Genomic DNA, 19,491 nt, shown 5'->3' with positions numbered 1-19,491 from the left:
CAAGATCAAAAGCTTTTGCACAGCAAAGGAAACAGTTAACAAAACCAAAGACAACTGACAGAATGGGAGAAGATATTTGCAAACGACCTATCAGATAAAGGGCTAGTATCCAAAATCTATAAAGAACTTTTCAAACTCAACACCCAAAGAACAAATAATCCAATCAAGAAATGGGCAGAGGACATGAACAGACATTTCTGCAAAGAAGACATCCAGATGGCCAACAGACACATGAAAAAATGTTCAACATCACTCAGCATCAGGGAAATACAAATCAAAATCACAATAAGATACTACCTCACAACAGTCAGAATGGCTAAAATTAATGTCAGGAAATGACAGATGTTGGAGAGGATGCGGAGAAAGGGGAACCCTCCTAGACTGTTGGTGGGAATGCAAGCTGGTGCAGTCACTCTGGAAAACAGCATGGAGGTTCCTCAAAAAGTTAAAAATAGAGCTACCCTACAACCCAGCAATCGCACTACTGGGTATTTACCCTAAAGATACAAATGTAGTGATCCAAAGGGGCACGTGCACCCGAATGTTTATAGCAGCAATGTCCACAAGAGCCAAACTATGGAAAGAATGTAGATGTCCATCAACAGATGAATGGATAAAGAAGATGTGGTATATGTATACACAATGGAATACGATGCAGCCATCAAAAGAAATCTTGCCATTTGCAATGACGTGGACGGAACTAGAGGGTATTATGCTGAGCAAAATAAGTCAATCAGAGAAAGACAATTATCATATGAACTCGCTGATATGAGGAATTTGAGAGGTAGAGTGGGGGATTAGGGGGTAGGGAAGGGAAAAATGAAACAAGATGGGATCGGGAGGGAGACAAACCATAAGAGACTCTTAATCTCACAAAACAAACTGAGGGCTGCTGGGGGGAGGGAGAGGGGGGTGGGGTGATGGACATTGGGGAGGGTATGAGCTATGGTGAGTGCTGTGAAAGGTGTAAACCTGACAATTCACAGACCTGTACCCCTGAGGCAAGTAATACATTATATGTTAATAAAATTAATAATAAAAAAAAGGATGGGAAGACACTTGAGTCATGGCAGCCAGGTGCAAGGGACTGGGAGGAAAGCAGGCAGACCTGTGGTCAGACTGGTTAATCACAGGGGGCGTGAATAAGTGAATGTACTGAGGACTATGGGAGCCATATTTTTTACTATAGGGTAAAGGAGGTAAAAATAACAGGGGGGAGGGACTAGAATAGAACTTGTGGAAGAGGAATTGGAGATCTGTGTGCACGTATAGTTTTTAATATATAGAGATGGGTGAATGAGGAGCAAACATGGATGTGTATATTCCCTACTCTGCTCAGAAGACCTGGCAGCAATGATAGCACAGTGGCAATGAGCACAACCCAGCACCCAGATCTTGTTTCTAAATACCATTCTCCACTGGGGCACCTGGGTGGCTCAGTCACGTAAGCAACTGACTCTTGATTTTGGCTCAGGTCATGATCCCAGAGTTGTGAGATGGAGCCCCCGCATCGGGCTGCTTGAGTCTCTCTCTGCCTCCCTCTGCACCCTCTCACCTCTCTCTTGCTCTTAAAAAAAAAAAAAAAAAGTAAATACCATTCTCCACTAAACCAAAACAGGACTCTTTGGAGAAACATCTGATCCCAGGTTGGGATAGGAATAATACAAGATGGAACCTATAATACCTTGTGGTGCCTAAAAGGGAGAATAGGTGCAAAGAACCAGGGAGCCATTATGGAAAACTAGAAGTTCCTCAAAAACTTAAAAATAGAATTACTATATGACCCAGCAACTCCACTGGATACATAGCTCAGAGAATTGAAAGCCACATCTCCAAGAGATATTTGCACACCCACATTCATCACAGCATGAGCCATAACAGCAAAGGGGGAGAAGTGACGCAAATGTCCATTGACAGATAAATGGATAGAGAAAATGTGGTATAGGGCGCCTGGGTGGCTCAGTGGGTTAAAGCCTCTGCCTTCGGCTCAGGTCATGGTCTCAGGGTCCTGGGATTAAGCCCCGCATCCAGCTCTCTGCTCAGCAGGGAGCCTGCTTCCCTCTCTCTCTCTGCCTGCCTCTCTGCCTACTTGTGATCGCTCTGTCAAATAAATAAAAATCTTTAAATTAAAAAAGAAAAAGAGGGGCGCCTGGATGGCTCAGTGGGTTAAAGCCTCTGCCTTTGGTTCAGGTCATGATCCCAGGGTCCTGGGATCGAGCCCCGCATCGGGCTCTCTGCTCGGCAGGAAGCCTGCTTCCTCCTCTCTCTCTGCCTGCCTCTCTGCCTACTTGTGATCTCTGTCAAATAAATAAATAAAATCTTTAAAAAAAAAAAAAGAAAAAAGAAAAAAAAGTGGTATATCCATACAATGAAAAATACAGCCTTAAAAAGGAAGGAAAATTTTTAAGTAAAAAGGAAGGAAATCCTGTCACAAACTACAGTATGGGTGAGCCCAGAGGACATTTATGCTGAGTGAAATTAGCTAGTCACAAAAAAGATACTCTATGGTTCCACTCACAATCTAAAGCAGTCAAAAATCACAGAAACAAAGGAGAAAGGTGGTTACCTAGGGCTGGGAGGAGGGCCTGGGGGTTAGTGCTTAAGGGGTATGGAGACGCAGTGTTGCAAGACGGAAAAGTGCAAGTGCTCTGTTGCACAACAACATGAATACACTTAACTCTACTGAACTGTACACATGAAATGGTTAAGATGATGTAATGTTGTTTTTTTCACAAAAATTTTTTAAAAAAGGAAAAAAGAACCTGAGGCCATGTTCAAGAACACAGAAGCCAGCTTGAGAGTGCTCCCACTAGCCAGATCTAAGGAAACTGGAGACTGAGAATCAATCACGTTAGTTTGTAGATTATCAAACAGCATCCATGTTCCATACTGCCATAAATAAATAAGTGGGAGAGAAGATAAAGTATGACACTAGAATGCCCATTACATGTAGATGGCAAGAGTATAATTAGAAAGCCACCATTTGGCAATGTCCGATTCAGATAAGAATCATCGATGGATGCTAAAACCAGAGGATAAATATTTTACAAAAACAGATATTGATATAGTCCCAAAGCAGCTCCCCACAAGACACTTATTCCTCATTAATTAATAAGTACAAGATACTTATTAACTTCACAGTGGAAAACCCTTGCAGACATAACCAGTTATTAGCAATTAACATCACTTGTAACTGCAAAAACAGACACCAAACGCCTCCTGATAGAACACAGAGAACACAGCATCGTTTCTCTGCTTTTCCTGCCAAACATTCATAACCAGATTCTAACCATGAGGCATCAGACAACCCCAATGTAAGGGTTCATCCTACAAAGTAACGAGGCAGCCCTCTTCAAAAATATCAAGGTCTTTAAAAAATCTTGTTAAAGAAGGAGAAACCGAGGAAGTGCTCCAGGTTGTGGAAAAGAGGAGGGAAAACCTAACCAAGCACATGCAGCACCGTGGACAGGACCCTGGAGCAAAAATGCAAGGATTATCTTAAGGGCATTTTTAGAGTAAATGGTAGCATTTGCATGGGGGTCTGTAGATTAAATGGTAGAATTTTATAAGTACTGGTTTCCTGATTTTGATGGAATTACTCTAGTTATGGCTAATGGGACATCATAACCACAACTTAGTATCAAATAGTTAAAAAATTATGGAGAGAATAAGGTAAATAGGGCAAAATGTTAACAGAAGTGATATATAACTTTTTAAATTACTGTAAATTTTCTATCAGTTTAAAATTATTTCAAAGTAAGTTAAAGAATGAAATATATACAAAGTGATCTTTCAGCTACAAGTAATTTATTATACTGGTTTTTATTCTACTGGAGAAATCTCTGCTTGATGCTTTCATTATCTCAGGTAAACTATTCAAAAGAGTAGCTGAAATAAATGTGGAAGAAGCTTTTCTGAATGGACACTAATGTAGATAATAAAATCCTACTTAATAGTTAACAATGTACAATATTCTGAATCTTCATTAAACATGCTTCTTCTTACAGTAGTTTATCTCTTTGGAAAAAAAAAGTCACATATATGATACTGAAAAACCTTGAGAATTTGAGCCCTGTACATTCAAGTAATTTTTTCTCATAACTGATAAAGGATTTACACAGTCTCATTAGAGACTTATATCCTTTATTATTTAAATATGAAATTTAACCTAAACCATGACTTGTGTTAGAAATTAGATTATCTTTATGATTTCTGGTATATTCTGCTTTTAATTATAGTTTGGAATTAAGTGTTTAATATAAAAAATCTCCAATGGTAGCAAATGTCTGTCTATAGAAGAGGGTTTTTTTTTTTTTTTTTTTTTTTAATTTCCCCCCCCACCCCCATCATTTAGAGTCAAGTGATAATGTCATGTTGGGTCAAGACTGCAAGCTGTTTCTAAAATAATTTACATTCCTCATAAGCTTGGTAAATGAATCTAAAGAGAAAAGAGAGCTCCCAAAATATTAAAAACGAGGACTGCAGCAGCACCCTTGGAATAAAAACAGCTTTTTATAAAATAAAAAATAAAATAAAATAAAAACAGATTTGTTTGAAGGACTTCACTAGTTGTGAATGTACAATTTAGCCGAGCCTTAAAAACAAAATTTTCAGAGGAAAAAAGGAAATATGATCAGTTGAATATTAACATTACAATCAAGAAAAACTCAAAATGATGTAGTAAGACTTTATGAATCCTTTATACATTCTCCACTTGAGATTATCACTCAGTATCAAAAATTTGAGCAGGACCCATGGAATCCATGAACAATTTCACAAAAGAAAGCACATATACTTCAACTACAGTGAAGAGAAATTTAAAACTCCCCAAACTTCTATTTTGCTCCTTGAAATCATATTTTGACTTCAAGAAGTAAAACGAAATATGCCTGAGTCATAAATGAAAAGCACCCTCCCCCCAAGAAAGAGAGCTGTGTGTGCACGCTGCAGGGGTGGAGCGGGGAGAAAAAGGAGAGAACAAAGATACCCTCAACTTCCAGCAAAATCCTTGGTTTATTTATTTTGGGAATTTTGGGTATTTTCTCATAAATGCAACTAAGGTAGTTAAAAGAGATAGGCAAAAGGAGAAGAAAATTACCCCTCATTGATCTCTGCTCAAGTAGGCAGATCTGAATGTTCCTTGTCTAGTTCCCACTACATCTTCACTTTCATGTTCATTCTGTAGTTGTTGAATGGATGAATAAGAGGGGAAGGAGATGACAAGGAACAAGTAGCACCAGAACAGTCAACCTCTCAATCGCTAAAGTACTAATCACTAGTATTTACGCAAAGTGAATATAAACTAAGAAACGAAAACAGAGCCAGTGCAGAAGACAAGTAGTTGAAATTTATAGCCTTATACCTCATAATGTTACAGTAGGGACTGTGGAACTTATCTAGTTCAACACACTTATTTTAGGGTTCAGTGCATTCTGTAAGGATTCTAGATCAATGAAGGGATTCTATAAAGCTGGGTCCTGTTTCCACTCTGACCGGCTATGAGGCTCCCAAGCAAATCCCTTCCCTTCCTGAGGCCGATTCATCCAAAAGTAAAATAAGTGAGCTGAACTAGATGAATCCCAGTCTTCCTCAGCTGTAACACCGTATGATTTTAAGCTGTAAATTTCAACTACTTTTTTTCTCCCCTATGGGTTTTCCTGCAGACCCTGATAAGCTGATTCTAAAATTCACACTGACATTCAAAGAGAACCAGAAAAATCAAAACAATCTTGAAAGAGAACAAAGTTGGAGGACTCACACTTGCCAATCGCAAAACTTAATAAACAGGAATCCAGACAAGGTGGTACTGGCAAAAGGATGTATTACATAAATCAATGAGATAGAACTGAGAGTCCAAGAACAAACTCAAACATTTATGAGCAATGGATTTTCAACAAAGGTGATAAACCATGCTGGGACAATTGGATAGCCACAGGCGAAAGAATGAAATTGAACCCCTACCTCAAACCATATACAAAAATTAACTCTAAAGAATTTGAGGACTTCAAGAGTTTAAACTATAAAACTCATAGGAAAAAAACAGGTATAAATCTTTGTGACTCTGGATGAAGCAATGGTTTCTAAGATATGACACCAACAGCACATGGAACCAAAAGAAAAAAGCATAAAGCATAATTCATCAAAATTAAAAACTTTTATGCTACAAAGGACACAATTAAGACAGTGAAAAACAAAGAATGGGGAAAATGTTTGCAAATCACATATCTGATAAGGATTTAAGTATCCAAACTTTATTTAGAAACTACTAACTAATTCAACAACAAAAAAAGATAACTAAAAAATAGGCAGGAGAATCTGAACAGACCTTTCTCTAAAGACATGCAAATGGCCAATAAGCACAGAATAGATGCTCATTATCATTAGTCATTAAGGAAATTCAAATGAAAACCTCTACACACACACTAGGATGATTAAAATAAAAAACAGAGGGAGTAACAAGTGTCACCAAGGATGCGGAGAAACTGGAATCCTCGCAACCCGCTGGTGGGAATGTAAAATAGTATAGGCATTTTGGGAAGTAGTTTAGAAATAAAGTTTGGAAAACTGACAGTTTCTCAAGAGTTACCGTATTTATTACCCAGCAATTCTACTTTTAGGTATAAACCTCCCAAAGCTAAAAACATACATCCACATAAAAAACTTGATAGGAATGTTCATGGCAGCATTGTTTCTAAGAGCCAAAAGGTGGAAACAACCCAATGTCCATAAACTGAAGAATGGATAAACAAGATGTGGTGTATCCACACAATGGAGTATTGTTCAACCGCATAAAGGATGCTGATACAGGCTGTAATATCAATTTTGGAAATACTATACAAAGCGAAAGAAGTCAGACACAAAAGGCCACATATTGTAGGATTCCATTTTTATGAAATACTCAGAATAGGCAAATCCATACAGACAGAAAATAAACTGACGGTTGCCTGGGGCTGAGATGAAGGGAAAATGGGAAGTGACTGCTAATGGGTATAGAGCTCCTTTTGGGGAGGATGAAAATGTGCTGGAATTAGAGTGGTAAGGGTTGCACAACTCTACATATACTAAACCCAATGAATTATATACTTTAAAATAGTGAACTTTATGGTATGTGAATTTCAATTTTTTTTATAAAAGGCCCTCCTTAGAAAATTGATTTCCTCACTTCTATTTCAGACCACCTACTGGTTCATGAAAATAGAAACATTTGCAATGATACTTGACATTTATAATCCATTATAACAAATACTACAATAAAATTTCTTTTTAACCAAATTATTTATACATATCAGTTGATCGTCCACTTGTATTTAATTTGCCTCTAAACAAAATCTGAAAGTTCCTCTGAGTTCATGATTTGTTTTTTGAATTTATATTTTTCTTAAGTGACTAAAGCTAAACAAATGTCTTCCTTTTGAAATTTTAGCAATTCTGTCATCCAGAAACAGGTCAAAGTTTTGCTCTTGCAATGACATTCACACAGCCGTCTTCAAGCAGTACTTTGAAATTTAATTCCTTCTTCATAGGACAATAAGAAGGCTAAGCGAGCAACAATTTTTCAGTATCAGTATTGCAATATAATATGTATAACCAGATGCTTCAAGCCATGTAACAAATGCAGACTTTCTTTCCCCTGGAATATAAATAGGATTCCAGGCTTACTCTCTTCAGTAACAAGAATTTATGTGAAATTTTTTCAAAGCTCTCCAAAAAAAAAAAAATACTCTTTATCATCACCTTCTGTAATGTTGTTTTGCATTATGATTTTTGGTATCAGAAGACTGTAACTTTGTGTTAGCACTATAATCCACAATGAACTCTCCATCAGCTTTGAAATAAAATATTAATCCCAGTCTGATATCATTGGGTAGTACTATACTATACATAGATCCATATAAGTTAAACAGGAATGATCCTTCTAAAGATGCTAAGTATGTGGAAGAGGGCTTAAATACTTAAGAAATAAAGATCAAGGACGGCCACAATCAAGCTACACATGAAAAAGCATCAGCAGATTACAAGAGGGTAACATGATTTTCATTTTTAGGTTCAATGAAAATTGCATATGTTCAGTTTTTACTCTTAAACACAAGTGGCTTATACTGTACCAGGGCTGCCAGCCCCAAGAAAGACAGGAACACAGAAAGGATGACCTTAACCAACTTCAGTATTATTTTTGTATTTAGGTGTATAAAATCCATCCACTGCTTCAGCAACCTTAGGAGGGAGCAAGCCTAAGAGATGAAACATTTATACCTTTTGATTAAATTATACTATTACCTTATAAAATGATGTTCAACATCTGTTTCCTTAAAAACAGCACTGAGGGGTCTCCAATAAGTAACCTAGCTGATAGCTAAACTGCATAGAGAATCCTTAAGAGTGTAACATGGCAAGGAGTTCTTTTGCATTATGTGTATTCAAAGGATGGTGCTGTAGTTCTAACTGAACAACATCTTGATAAAACAAAAAATGGGAGAAATAAAAACTGATTTCTGAATCAAATGTGCACCACCTTCCAGTAGACTGAAGAGCTGGGAAATACAGGTAGGGTAAGGAGATATGCCCCATGTGAAGACAACGGCCTATCAGAATTCCAAAGAACAGTTAGAGCACAAACTGTTTTTTGTTTTTTAAACACATAGGCCTCAAAATTTTTCTTTTTATATAGCACATCTTTTCTAAATAATTCTCACTTTTCATTCCACAAAATGTAAGAAACCGTTTGCAAGAACTCACAACATGCAAACATGTTTCTCTAAGGCCATGAGCTGGTTTGCTAAGTTGCATTGTTTTATTCAAGTAAAAAGCCCTTCTAGAATAGGGGGTATGTAGAGGAAACCAATCACCCTCAATTCTCTGGCCTGCATACTTGTTAGGATCTCTATCACTCTGAAAGCCAAAAGGTAGAATGCTCACTTAAACATTAGCAAAATGGACTATATTTACACTTTTTTAAAAAAAACTAATGCATGTTAAATTTTGCTGGCAATTCTTTTTGTATGTTACAAAACAAAAAAGGAAAAGCTTAGTATAAGAATGCTTTTTCTTAGAAAGGTCAAACAGATACTTCTTGACATCATGTCCTTTACACAATGGCATACTGTTCATATAAAAGGTCTCTTATCCTATAAAAATCTTGACAAAGGCAGCCTTCTAATCCAATGCGTCCAGTTTCCGTCTAGAAAGTAAAAGTAAAAAAAAAAAAAACAAAAAAACAAAAAAAACTCTTTAGCACATTTCCTAATCATCAATATGCAGACATAATAAACAAGATATATTAACTGGGTTATTTGGTGATTGGTCTGGAATGGGTTGCTCTGCATAGAACACGGATAGAACATTCGAGTCATGAATCTAACATAGACATGTAAATGTCAGAATTCAAATAATAAAAATTTACAATAAAATTATACATCATTTCTTTGACAGTCCCTTTTAAAAGCCTTCAAGGTCATCATTATGAATATAAATTATGGTCTCCAGTTTGTGAAACTACCAGTCAAGAATTACAGAATTCAAAATGGCAACGCATCAGAAGGAAGTACTTGTTCAACTCATCCCTCATTAAAAACACACTTACTCTACGGACTGCTACTTGGTTGTTGCAAACAAGTACACCTCCTACAAATTCAGCTTGAATCCCCTCCCGTAAAAGAACTTGCTTGAAGTCTGACAGTCTTGGTTCGTTCATAAAAACTGACTGATGTCCAGGAACCTTAGAGAAGGTTAAAGGGGAAAGAATCACTTCAGATAAAACAGCAGACACACAGCTGTACTGAATAAAGTGAAGTAACTAACACAGGATCTCTAAGATACTTTCTGTCATTCTCTGAAGACCTCTGACAGATCGTATGAAGGCTGTAAATCACACTCCAAGTTGTTATTCTGAATTTTACCTCCTTATTTAACATTACAAAGCCCTTCAGATTTTCTGAATGTTTCCCAATCAATTTTTATTAGTCACGCCTCACAGAAACAGACATTTGCTGATGTGACGCTCTCCACTCACCCACTTGCCTGAGGGGGTCAAGGAGAGTGCCAGTAGGCAAAACTGAACCAAAAACTCGGTTTTCTAGATCCAACTCCTTCACTTAGTTCTGAGGGGTGTTCTCCCCTGATCCCACTTTCACCTTCCCTTCTCCCTGAGAGTGAATGCCAAAAGGTTTTAGAATCAGAAAAACAAGCGGCTCAACCTATTGCTGCTACTTGGAAATTGCCTTGAAGAGCACTAGCTTTAGCACACACAGAAAAAAAGATTCTTATTCCTCCCCCAATCTCAAGATCATCACTAGAAGGGAATCTAGTGACAGAGGCTGTCCCTCTACTCCTTACTGCACAGAAAGCCTGGAGTCCCCTGACATGCACACAGGACTCTGTTGACACAGTTTTAACACTGCTGTTGTAAGTTAATTACCAGAAATCTTTGCTAATTAGTGTTATCTCCTGAGTACATGTAAATACTAAATTAAAAATTTATCTGCGTTTAATAAAAGATTTCTAACTATATCAAAACCAAAAATGATTTCAGCTGAATTGACAACATACAAAAATGGAGGACAAGAGTTTCAGTCTTAGAAAACTATAAATCTTCTGACTGGAAGCAGGTATGTGATATAATCCTCACAATCAAAATTTAAATACTGAAAAAATAAATCATGAAACAATAATGTATCTTATAATATTTGTTAAAATTTCCTTTAAATTATCATTCCCTTGTCATCCAGGATATACACACACACAACCACATCTTAAGTAATCACTTTCTAAAACTCCAAAATCAGCCTACACCAAACACGTATTTTTATTTTTATTTTTTTTTAAGATTTTTATTTATTTATTTGACAGACAAAGATCACAAGTAAGCAGGCAGAGAGAGAGGGGGAAGCAGGCTCCCTTCCGAGCAGAGAGCCCGATTCGGGGCTCAATCCCAGGACCCTAGGATTATGACCCAAGCCGAAGGCAGAGGCCTTAACCCACTGAGCCACCCAGGTTGCCCCCAAGAACATATTTTAGAATTAAAAACATAAAAGAAAAATTCAAAGGATGGCAAATTAAGGAAGAGACAGAAGCAGCATGTGCGTGTTTACCTCGTGGGGGGGTAAGGGTTCCAAGGTTGGAATGATCTCGCTCTCTTCACCTGTCTCTTTCTCATCATCCCCGAAAAGACTCTTCATGGCCTTCTGTTGTGCTATAACGCTGGAATCCGAAGGAGCGTCCACTTGCATTTCTGAGTCCTCTCCATCATCCTTCAGTTCTCCTTCTTCTAAAATAACTCCTGTGTCCACTTTGGAAACTCTCATATCCAAGACACCATCTATCCAAGCTAATTCGGCATCTTTTGCCTTGCAAAACTGAAGGGAGCTGACAAGTGAATCTTTCAATCTCACCTAGACACGATGCAAAAGGGAGGGAGAGATGAAACCCTGAGTATAAATTAACAACAAAATATAGCCAGTTATTATTATTTCCTAATTCTGGTAATGCTTATTAAGATTCGAAAATCTTTCACTCGTCTGATCTTCACTGTGACTGGTAATGACCTAGTGACCTGTGAAATCATTAGGACCCCTGTCTACTTCCCAAAAGGTTCTTAACCCTTGGTTGCACCCTGGGATCACACGGCAATTTCTTAAAATACATGTTAATGCCAGGTTCTACTACCTTCAGTGACTTCCAACACAAATGGTGAGACTAAATCCAGAGCACTGAGTCCCCCCACCACCTTCCAAGTTCCCCAGATGGTTCTCATGTGCAGCCAACATTGAGAACCACTGATAAGCCTCATCCTCTAGTGGTTGCCGCTCTTCAGGAGTACTGAATTGCTTACTGTTTCCTTCATTACCATGAATTCACACATCCTTATTCTTGGAACGCTGCTTCCTCTTTTCTGCCCAGAATAACTTTGCTGCCTGGTGAATTCCAACCCATTTTTTCCAACCAAATCCAGACATCGCTCTTGCTTTAACTGACACCATCCCCCCTGCCCCCCACCAGATAAAAATCTAACCTCTCCTCTGTGCTACTCCTATTTTTTTATACCTGCCTCCATTTTTTTTTTCAATTAGGAATAGACCCTTGACATCAGTGAATTTTTATAAAACATCTGAATTCCTGAATACTCCCCATTCCCCTCACCTTCACACTTCTGCAAATGCTGTTCCCTCTGCCTGGAATACCCTTTCCCCCTCTCTATACCACCCTGATGACTGATCTAAACATCTGTTAGGCGTCAGCTTAGTTATCACTGCCTCTGGGAAATCTCTTCTAAGCTTCCAAATCTGGGCTGGGGTCTCACAACATCCTATACTTCCTCCATCAGAGGTAATAACAATGTGATAAATGATCTTTCCTTATTATAAGCCCCATAGACCGTAAGATCTACTAAGACAAGGGGACCATGTCTGTCTCACTCACCACTGAATTCCTAATATACCTGTCCTCATCTGCAACAAAAAGTCTTTGTTTCTGTGTGGCTCAAATGCCAGTGCACTTACCTGGTAGATGTGAGTTTCACTAGTGGCATCAACTGTTTCGTGTAGCTTTGGCATGTACACTTTAATATCTTTCCCACCGAATGCACGACAGCACTCTGCGAGATCCTGACTAGCCTCTGGTGGTCCGTGGACAATGATCAGCTGTCGTGGTTTCATCTGATTAATAATCTTTTTAATGGAATCTCCATCAGAGCGTCCTTCATAGTCTATATAAGTAACCCTGGCTCTGTAATTAGATAGGATAATTCAAACTTATTTTTCTATAAGTTAACTCCAAAACCAGGTTATTAATGGCTTTCATCAGGAAAGAAATGTATAGGATATATAAAATGAGGATTTTAGGAATACATGTGTCATACTGCTGATATGTATTTGAATGGGATTATTCAGTAGCTCTTAGAAAAAAAATAACTCACTATATAAAGAAAAATAAACCTAGATCCTGATCTAATGTCACATACAACAGCAGGTTGAGTTGAAACCGTAAAAGAGAAATGTAAAGATTTAAATTTAATAAAATAAGATGTACAAATTATGTTTGTGATCATGGACAAGGAGGGACTTCTTTATGTGATCACAAAACTGTAATAGAAAATATTATTTCATTACATCAAAATTAAAGGTATTTTTAAACAAAGTAGACCATGGACAACTCTTATAAATAAGTAACACAATGGGAGAGGATATTTGCATTGTCTGAAACCAACCAGGGCTAATATCCAAAATATACAATGAACCCCTGCAAGTAACAAAAAGGCAGCAACCTCTAGAGAAAAATGCACGAAGGCCACGCACTTGGAATTCACAGAAGACAAAAAAGGTAAGAAGCATTTGAAGAAGATAAACTAATAACCACAGTAAGACAAATTTAAACAATAGTGATATGTTACTCTATACCTACCAGGCTGGAAAGCTTTAGAATTAGATAATGCCAAATGTTGTTAGGGAAACAGGGATGAAAAAAGCCTTCTGCTCCACTAGCAAAAATATAAACTGATACAGCCATTCAGGAGAGAATTTTCTGATACTGTTAATATGCATTATTCAGATATCAGCTATACCCAAAAATACATACTAAAGAATAGCACTAGACAAATAAACCACTGTGCTCTCTAATGACTTAAAAAAAATTCCAGAATGTTGATTTACTGCTGTTACAAGCTGTAACAAACAAAAAAAGGTTTATTTACTACTTCAGGTTATAGTAACAATTTTAAGACATTGGGGCCCTAGAGATGTTTAAGGAGTATGTTTATGAACACTTAGAAAAATTAAACTTGTGACCTGCGTAAGTTCACATGCTACCAGACTTAATAGAAAGGCCAGAATGTGGGGCGCCTAGGCGGCTCAGTGGGTTAAAGCCTCTGCCTTTGGCTCAGGTCATGATCCCAGGGTCCTGGGATAGAGCCCCGCATTGGGCTCCCTGCTCAGCAGGGAGCCTGCTTCTCCCACCACCCTCTGCCTGCCTCTCTGCCTACTTGTTGTGATCTCTGTCAAATAAATAAATAAAATCTTAAAAAAAAAAAAAAAAAAAAGGCCAGGATGTTTCTTTGTATAAATATATAATTTAATGTTTAAACCCCACCTCACCACCCATTCAATCACACTGGAATTCAAATACCATTAATGAAAACAAAATGCCACCATACTTCACAGGTCTTTGCATGGAAAAAGAAATTAAATTTTAAAAGTACAAACTTACTAGAGGATATTCAGAAATTTCACTTTTGAAACAACGTAAGTTATGTAATTCAAGTTCTTAAAATTTTATCTTATAATCTAGTTTCAGAAATGCAACAAAAAGCACTTACTTTATTTCGATAGACTCTGTCGTAGAAATACACTTGGTAGGAACATCAGATAAATCCTGATCCATGGGTTCATCTCCGTTTGTCAAGCCAGATTCTAATTTGCTTTTCTCTTCTTCAGTTGCTTGAAGTTCTGGCACTAAGAAATCCTCTGGTCTAAATGATAAGTCTCTAATTAGAAGCAGTAACGAGCAAGCTAATATTACATAATATATGTAACTAGTAGATGGCAAAGTTTTAGACATCTCACGTATCTCAGATTTAAGTATACAACTTATGCAAAGCTAATGCAACTTTATAATATCAATTACCAAATGACCGCATATATTCTGTTCCTCCTGACCCCTGAGGAATGCTCTTTAAAACACACCATGGGGGCTAGTAAAGAAGCCTACACCATTAGAAGATCTCCGTGGCTACCTTAAGTACTATTACAACGTGGCCCTGCACCTTTCAGTCATTCTTTCTCTCCATCTCTATGGTTTCTCTTGCCAATTCCCAGTTCTTATAAATCCCAGCTTCTGATTTCTGTAAGAGCCCCACTTATCCCACCGGTGCCCAAAGAAAGTGTAGGACTCCCCGTTGGGACATTACCACGAAGACTGAGATACAAAATCACGAGCTCCCTCAAAAGCCTTTACTTTCATTTCAACGAAGCGTGAATGCACCTTTCTCTCCATTTTTACTTCTAGTATGAGAGAGAGTTGTATGTTAAAAGTAAAAAAACAGGGTCACCTGGGTGGCTCAGTTGGTTGAACAAATGACTGTTGGTTTTGGGTCAGGTCATAATCTCGGGGTCATGGGATCAAGCCCAGTGTTGGGCTCCCATGCTCAGCGCCAAGTTGGCTTGAGATCCTCTTTCTCCCTCTGCCCCTCACCACTCCCACACTCTCTCTCCCCTCTCTCTTTCTCTAAAGTAAATGTCTTTAAAACAAAAATTAAAAAACAAACTTAAAAATGTTCTTGCTCACCTCCCATAATTATCTACACCCCACCCCCAAATCCACTCACTCTCCTCTCTGGGAATGCAAGCCTCTGTTACCCAACACCTAGATTGCTATGGTAGCTTCTCAGATCCTGGAGTCCAACTTCTCCCTCTGTAATCCACATAATAGCAGTAGCAACCACTTAAAGGGCATTTACTAGGAGTCATGAGTCACAGGTCAGATTCTGTGCTAAGGGCCTTAAAAATATAACCTCACTTAAATCTTACCCCCACTTTTCAGATAAGGAAATTGAAGCAAAAGAACACTTGTCCATATGCTAAACAGACTGGACACTAACTGAGTGGAATGGTAAATAAACTCACTAATGCTATTTAGATTGTTATTTTCCCTCTGCACTATTTTAGAGGACCAAGTAATGCCCCACTTTCCCTCTCTTAAATGGGGAAAAAAAAGTCTTGCTCATCTTTTTAAACTTTTCACATACCTAGGTAATAAAACTGCTACTCTGCCTTTAAAATTCTTTAGATGTTCCCCAACCTCTCTTATTTTTTTTTTTTAAGATTTTATTTATTTATTTGACAGACGGAGATCACAAGTAGGCAGAGAGGCAGGCAGAGAGAGAGAGAGGAGGAAGCAGGCTCCCTGCAGAGCAGAGAGCCCGACGCGGGGCTCGATCCCAGGACCCTGGGATCATGACCTGAGCCGAAGGCAGAGGCTTAACCCACTGAGCCACCCAGGCGCCCCACCTCTCTATTTTTTTAAAGATTTTATTTATTCATTTTACAGAGAGAGAGATCACAAGTAGGCAGAGCAGCAGGCAGAGAGAGAGGGAAGCAGGCTCCCCGCTGAGCAGAGAGCCTGATGCAGGGCTCGATCCCAGGACCCTGAGACCATGACCTGAGCCGAAGGCAGAGGCTTAACCCACTGAGCCACCCAGATGCCCCACAACCTTCCTATTTTATACTATACTTTCACACTATACAAGTCCTCTGTATCTTTCAAAGTGGGGTACTCAGAAACTATCAAAGTACATGATATGACCAGAAAGTCCAAATTTATTGAGTTCTAATGATACACTGAGTTACACACAAACTACACAGTCTAATCTGGAAGAAAGAAATAGTTGTTTTGTTTACATACTTGATAATTTCTCCATATTCATCCCATTTAATTCTTTCTTCCGGGGCAGGAAACATAGGGTAAGACTTTTTAGCTTGTTTGAAGAAACTTCCTTTACGACTACCTTCACCTTTCATCATCAGGTCATGTTTAGTCTTGTGAGCCGATGGCTGATCAATGTCTTCCTCAACATCACTCTCATCACTGGAATCTATGTCTGCCCTAAGAAGATTGTAGAATAGATAAAGGTCATCAAGTCCCCACAAGATTTTGAATTAATATTTACAAAATTATTTTTTAATTAATTCAATGATAATTTTATTGGATTGGTAATTTTGTAAAATAGCATTAACTGTCAGTTAATAAATACACATTAATACTAGCACTGAAAGTCTCGATGATACTCAAAAAAAATTTTAGTAACACAACACACTAAGGTACATCATAATCAGTGAAGGAAAATGCATGCACACACACATACTACAGAGGAACAAAGAAAACAGTGACAGCATTGTCTGAAACTGCCTGCCAGAAACAAAGGAGTGAAGTCTGTAAACTGCTAATCCGTATTCCCAGTAAAAATATCATTCAAAAAAAAATATAATTTTGCCAGACTAAAACAAACAAAAAAACCCAGAAAAATCTGATGGAGGATATTGCCTGCAGATACGCAGTCCATGAAACAAATATCAAAGGCATTCCTTCAGAGAAGAGAGGATGATACCATGTGGCAGTATGTCCACACAAGGGAGGAATGAGAATAAGAAATTAGAAATATATGTGCAATATAAGTCATTTAAAAAAATTTCTTTTAAAAATAAAATTGATTTTTTTTTAAAGATTTTATTTATTTATTTGACAGAGATTACAAGTAGTCAGAGGGGCAGGCAGAGAGAGAGGAGGAAGCAGGCTCCCTGCAGGGCAGAGAGCCCGATGCTGGGCTCCATCCCAGGACCCTGAGACCATGACCTGAGCCGAAGGCAGAGGCTTTAACCCACTGAGCCACCCAGATGCCCCTAAAATTGATTTTTTAAAAACAAAACAAAAAAAAATTGGCACTAGAAGAACTTGGCATTCTAGCACCATTTAAAAATGTTCGCAAAAAGAATGAAGTCAACAGAAAATTTAAATACATATTCTTTTTAATTTAAATTCAAGTTAGTTAACATACAGTGTATTATTAGGTTCAGAGTACAGTTTAGTGATTTATCAGTTGCATACAACACCCAAGGCTCGTCATGTTACTTGCCCTCCTTAATGCCCACCACCCAGTTACCCCATTACCCCTCCCATCTCCCCTTCAGTGACCTTCAGTTTGTTCCCTATAATCAAGAGTCTCTTAGGTTTGTCTCCCCCTCTTTATCTTATTTTTCCTTCCCTTCCCCTATGTGCATCTGTTTTGTTTCTCAAAGAAAATTTAAATATTTTCAAATAAACTTTTGTATCTTAGAAATAAGTTCTTAAATTATATGTAATTTACATATAAGCTTCTAATCTGTCTGAAAATAACTCACTCTTTTGACTGCTCTAGTTTTTTCGCCGCTTCTTTCTTTAGTTTCTCTTTTTCTAAGTATTCTTCTAGTTCCTTCCCTTCAAGCTTCACACGTTTCCTCAACTGGAGAAAAACAGCAGAGAGAAGGAAGCATCGTTATCAGGGGTTAGGTGGTGGGGTGTGAGATGTAACACATCTGTGAATTTACCATCTTAAATTTGAAATTATTCAAGTTCCCATTACATGCAATTACAGATCCTCCTTAGATTAAGACCAAAATTGAGCTGCCACATCTCTAGGCTGGGTTTAATTTAAACTGGTTAAAAATCACCAATCAGGAAAAGAAAATACTAAGTATTTTTATAATTTGGAGTAGGTGAGGCCTACGCAAGACATAAAACCCAAAAGCCACAAAGGAAAAGATGAATAAATATGGCAACGTGAAAAAAAAAATACATCTCTTTGACATTTAAAAATTTCATACAATTATAGGGAATGGAGAAAATTATCTGCAGCACTACTTGACTATCAGAGGCTCTTTTTTCCTAAGAGCTCTTCCCAATCAGTTAAGAAAAAGATGATCAATATGTCAAAAAAGGACAAATCCATATATAAGCAACTTACAAAATAAGAAAAACAAGTAACCAGCAGCTATGAAAAGATGTCTCACTTTGCCGGTTTTTAAAAAATGCAATTTTTTTGAAACGTAATACCATTAAGATTTTATTTATTTATTTATTGGGGGGGTGGACATGAGGAGGCAGAAAGGGAGAAGCAGACTCCCCACTGAGAAGGGAACCTGACGTGGGGCTCAATCCCAGAACCCGGGGATCATGACCTGAACTGAAGGCAGAGACACTTAACCTAGTGAGCCACCCAGGCACTCTGTAATACCATTGCAAAATCTTTTAGATTGGCAATGCTAATTACTATATATCTATGGAAGAATTAGCACAAATATGGTAGAAGGCGATTTGCCATAAAAATGTGCCTGTAATTTAACACTGCATTTCTACTTCTAGGAATTTATCCTACGGAAACAATCCCAAGTGTAAGGAAAAAAGTACAATTGCAGCTATGTTTGTAACAGTAAAAAACCAGACTCAAGTTTAAAATCCACCAACATGGGATGATTAAATCAGTAGATTTCTCCAACATTTTGATCTCTAGATTGCCTTGGACTCTTAAAAATTACTGAGAACCCCAGAGTTTTTGTGGTTTTTTTGTAGATTACATATATTAATGTCTACCATATCAGAAATCAAGAATGAGAAAGCTTTAAAGTACTCATCTGTTCACTAAAAAATAAAATCATTGCATATTATCATATCTTTGCAAAAGGTAACTATATTTTCTAAAGCAAAAAAATATTGGAGAGCACGGCATTATTTTACATTTTTGCAAGTCTCACATAACATCTAGCTTCATAGAAGACAGCTGGATCCTCACATCTGCTGAATTCAATCTCTTGCAATATGTTGTTTTGGTTAAAGCATATGAAGAAAATGCAGCCTCACACAGATGTATAATTGGAAAAGGGAAAAATATTTAAATAGCTTTTCCATGAATATTCCTTGGTATTCCATCAAAACTCAAAAACTGGTGGTTTCTTAAAGATTAGTTGTAACGTG

The 19,491-nt window shown here is 37.7% G+C and overlaps 1 protein-coding gene across 3 annotated transcripts in view; it reads right to left on the bottom strand.

The window, feature by feature from the left end:
- Positions 1-8,651: 8,651 nt before the first annotated feature.
- CPSF2 (cleavage and polyadenylation specific factor 2) overlaps positions 8,652-19,491 on the bottom strand; it is a 30,507-nt gene continuing 19,667 nt past the window's right edge. For all 3 annotated transcript variants that reach the window (XM_032878670.1, XM_032878672.1, XM_032878671.1), the window contains 7 exons: positions 17,883-17,983; positions 16,390-16,590; positions 14,306-14,458; positions 12,495-12,720; positions 11,088-11,387; positions 9,581-9,715; positions 8,652-9,178 (listed from right to left, as the gene is read on the bottom strand). In XM_032878670.1, coding sequence (XP_032734561.1) covers positions 9,086-9,178; positions 9,581-9,715; positions 11,088-11,387; positions 12,495-12,720; positions 14,306-14,458; positions 16,390-16,590; positions 17,883-17,983 — 1,209 coding nt within the window. In that variant the 3' untranslated portion in view covers positions 8,652-9,085. The remainder of the gene's footprint in view (positions 9,179-9,580; positions 9,716-11,087; positions 11,388-12,494; positions 12,721-14,305; positions 14,459-16,389; positions 16,591-17,882; positions 17,984-19,491) is intronic.

This window comes from Lontra canadensis, unplaced genomic scaffold (assembly GCF_010015895.1).
Source record: "Lontra canadensis isolate GAN:19392208 unplaced genomic scaffold, GSC_riverotter_1.0 scaffold64, whole genome shotgun sequence".
Lineage (NCBI taxonomy): Eukaryota > Metazoa > Chordata > Mammalia > Carnivora > Mustelidae > Lontra > Lontra canadensis.
This window is presented reverse-complemented; position numbering and strand designations above follow the sequence as displayed.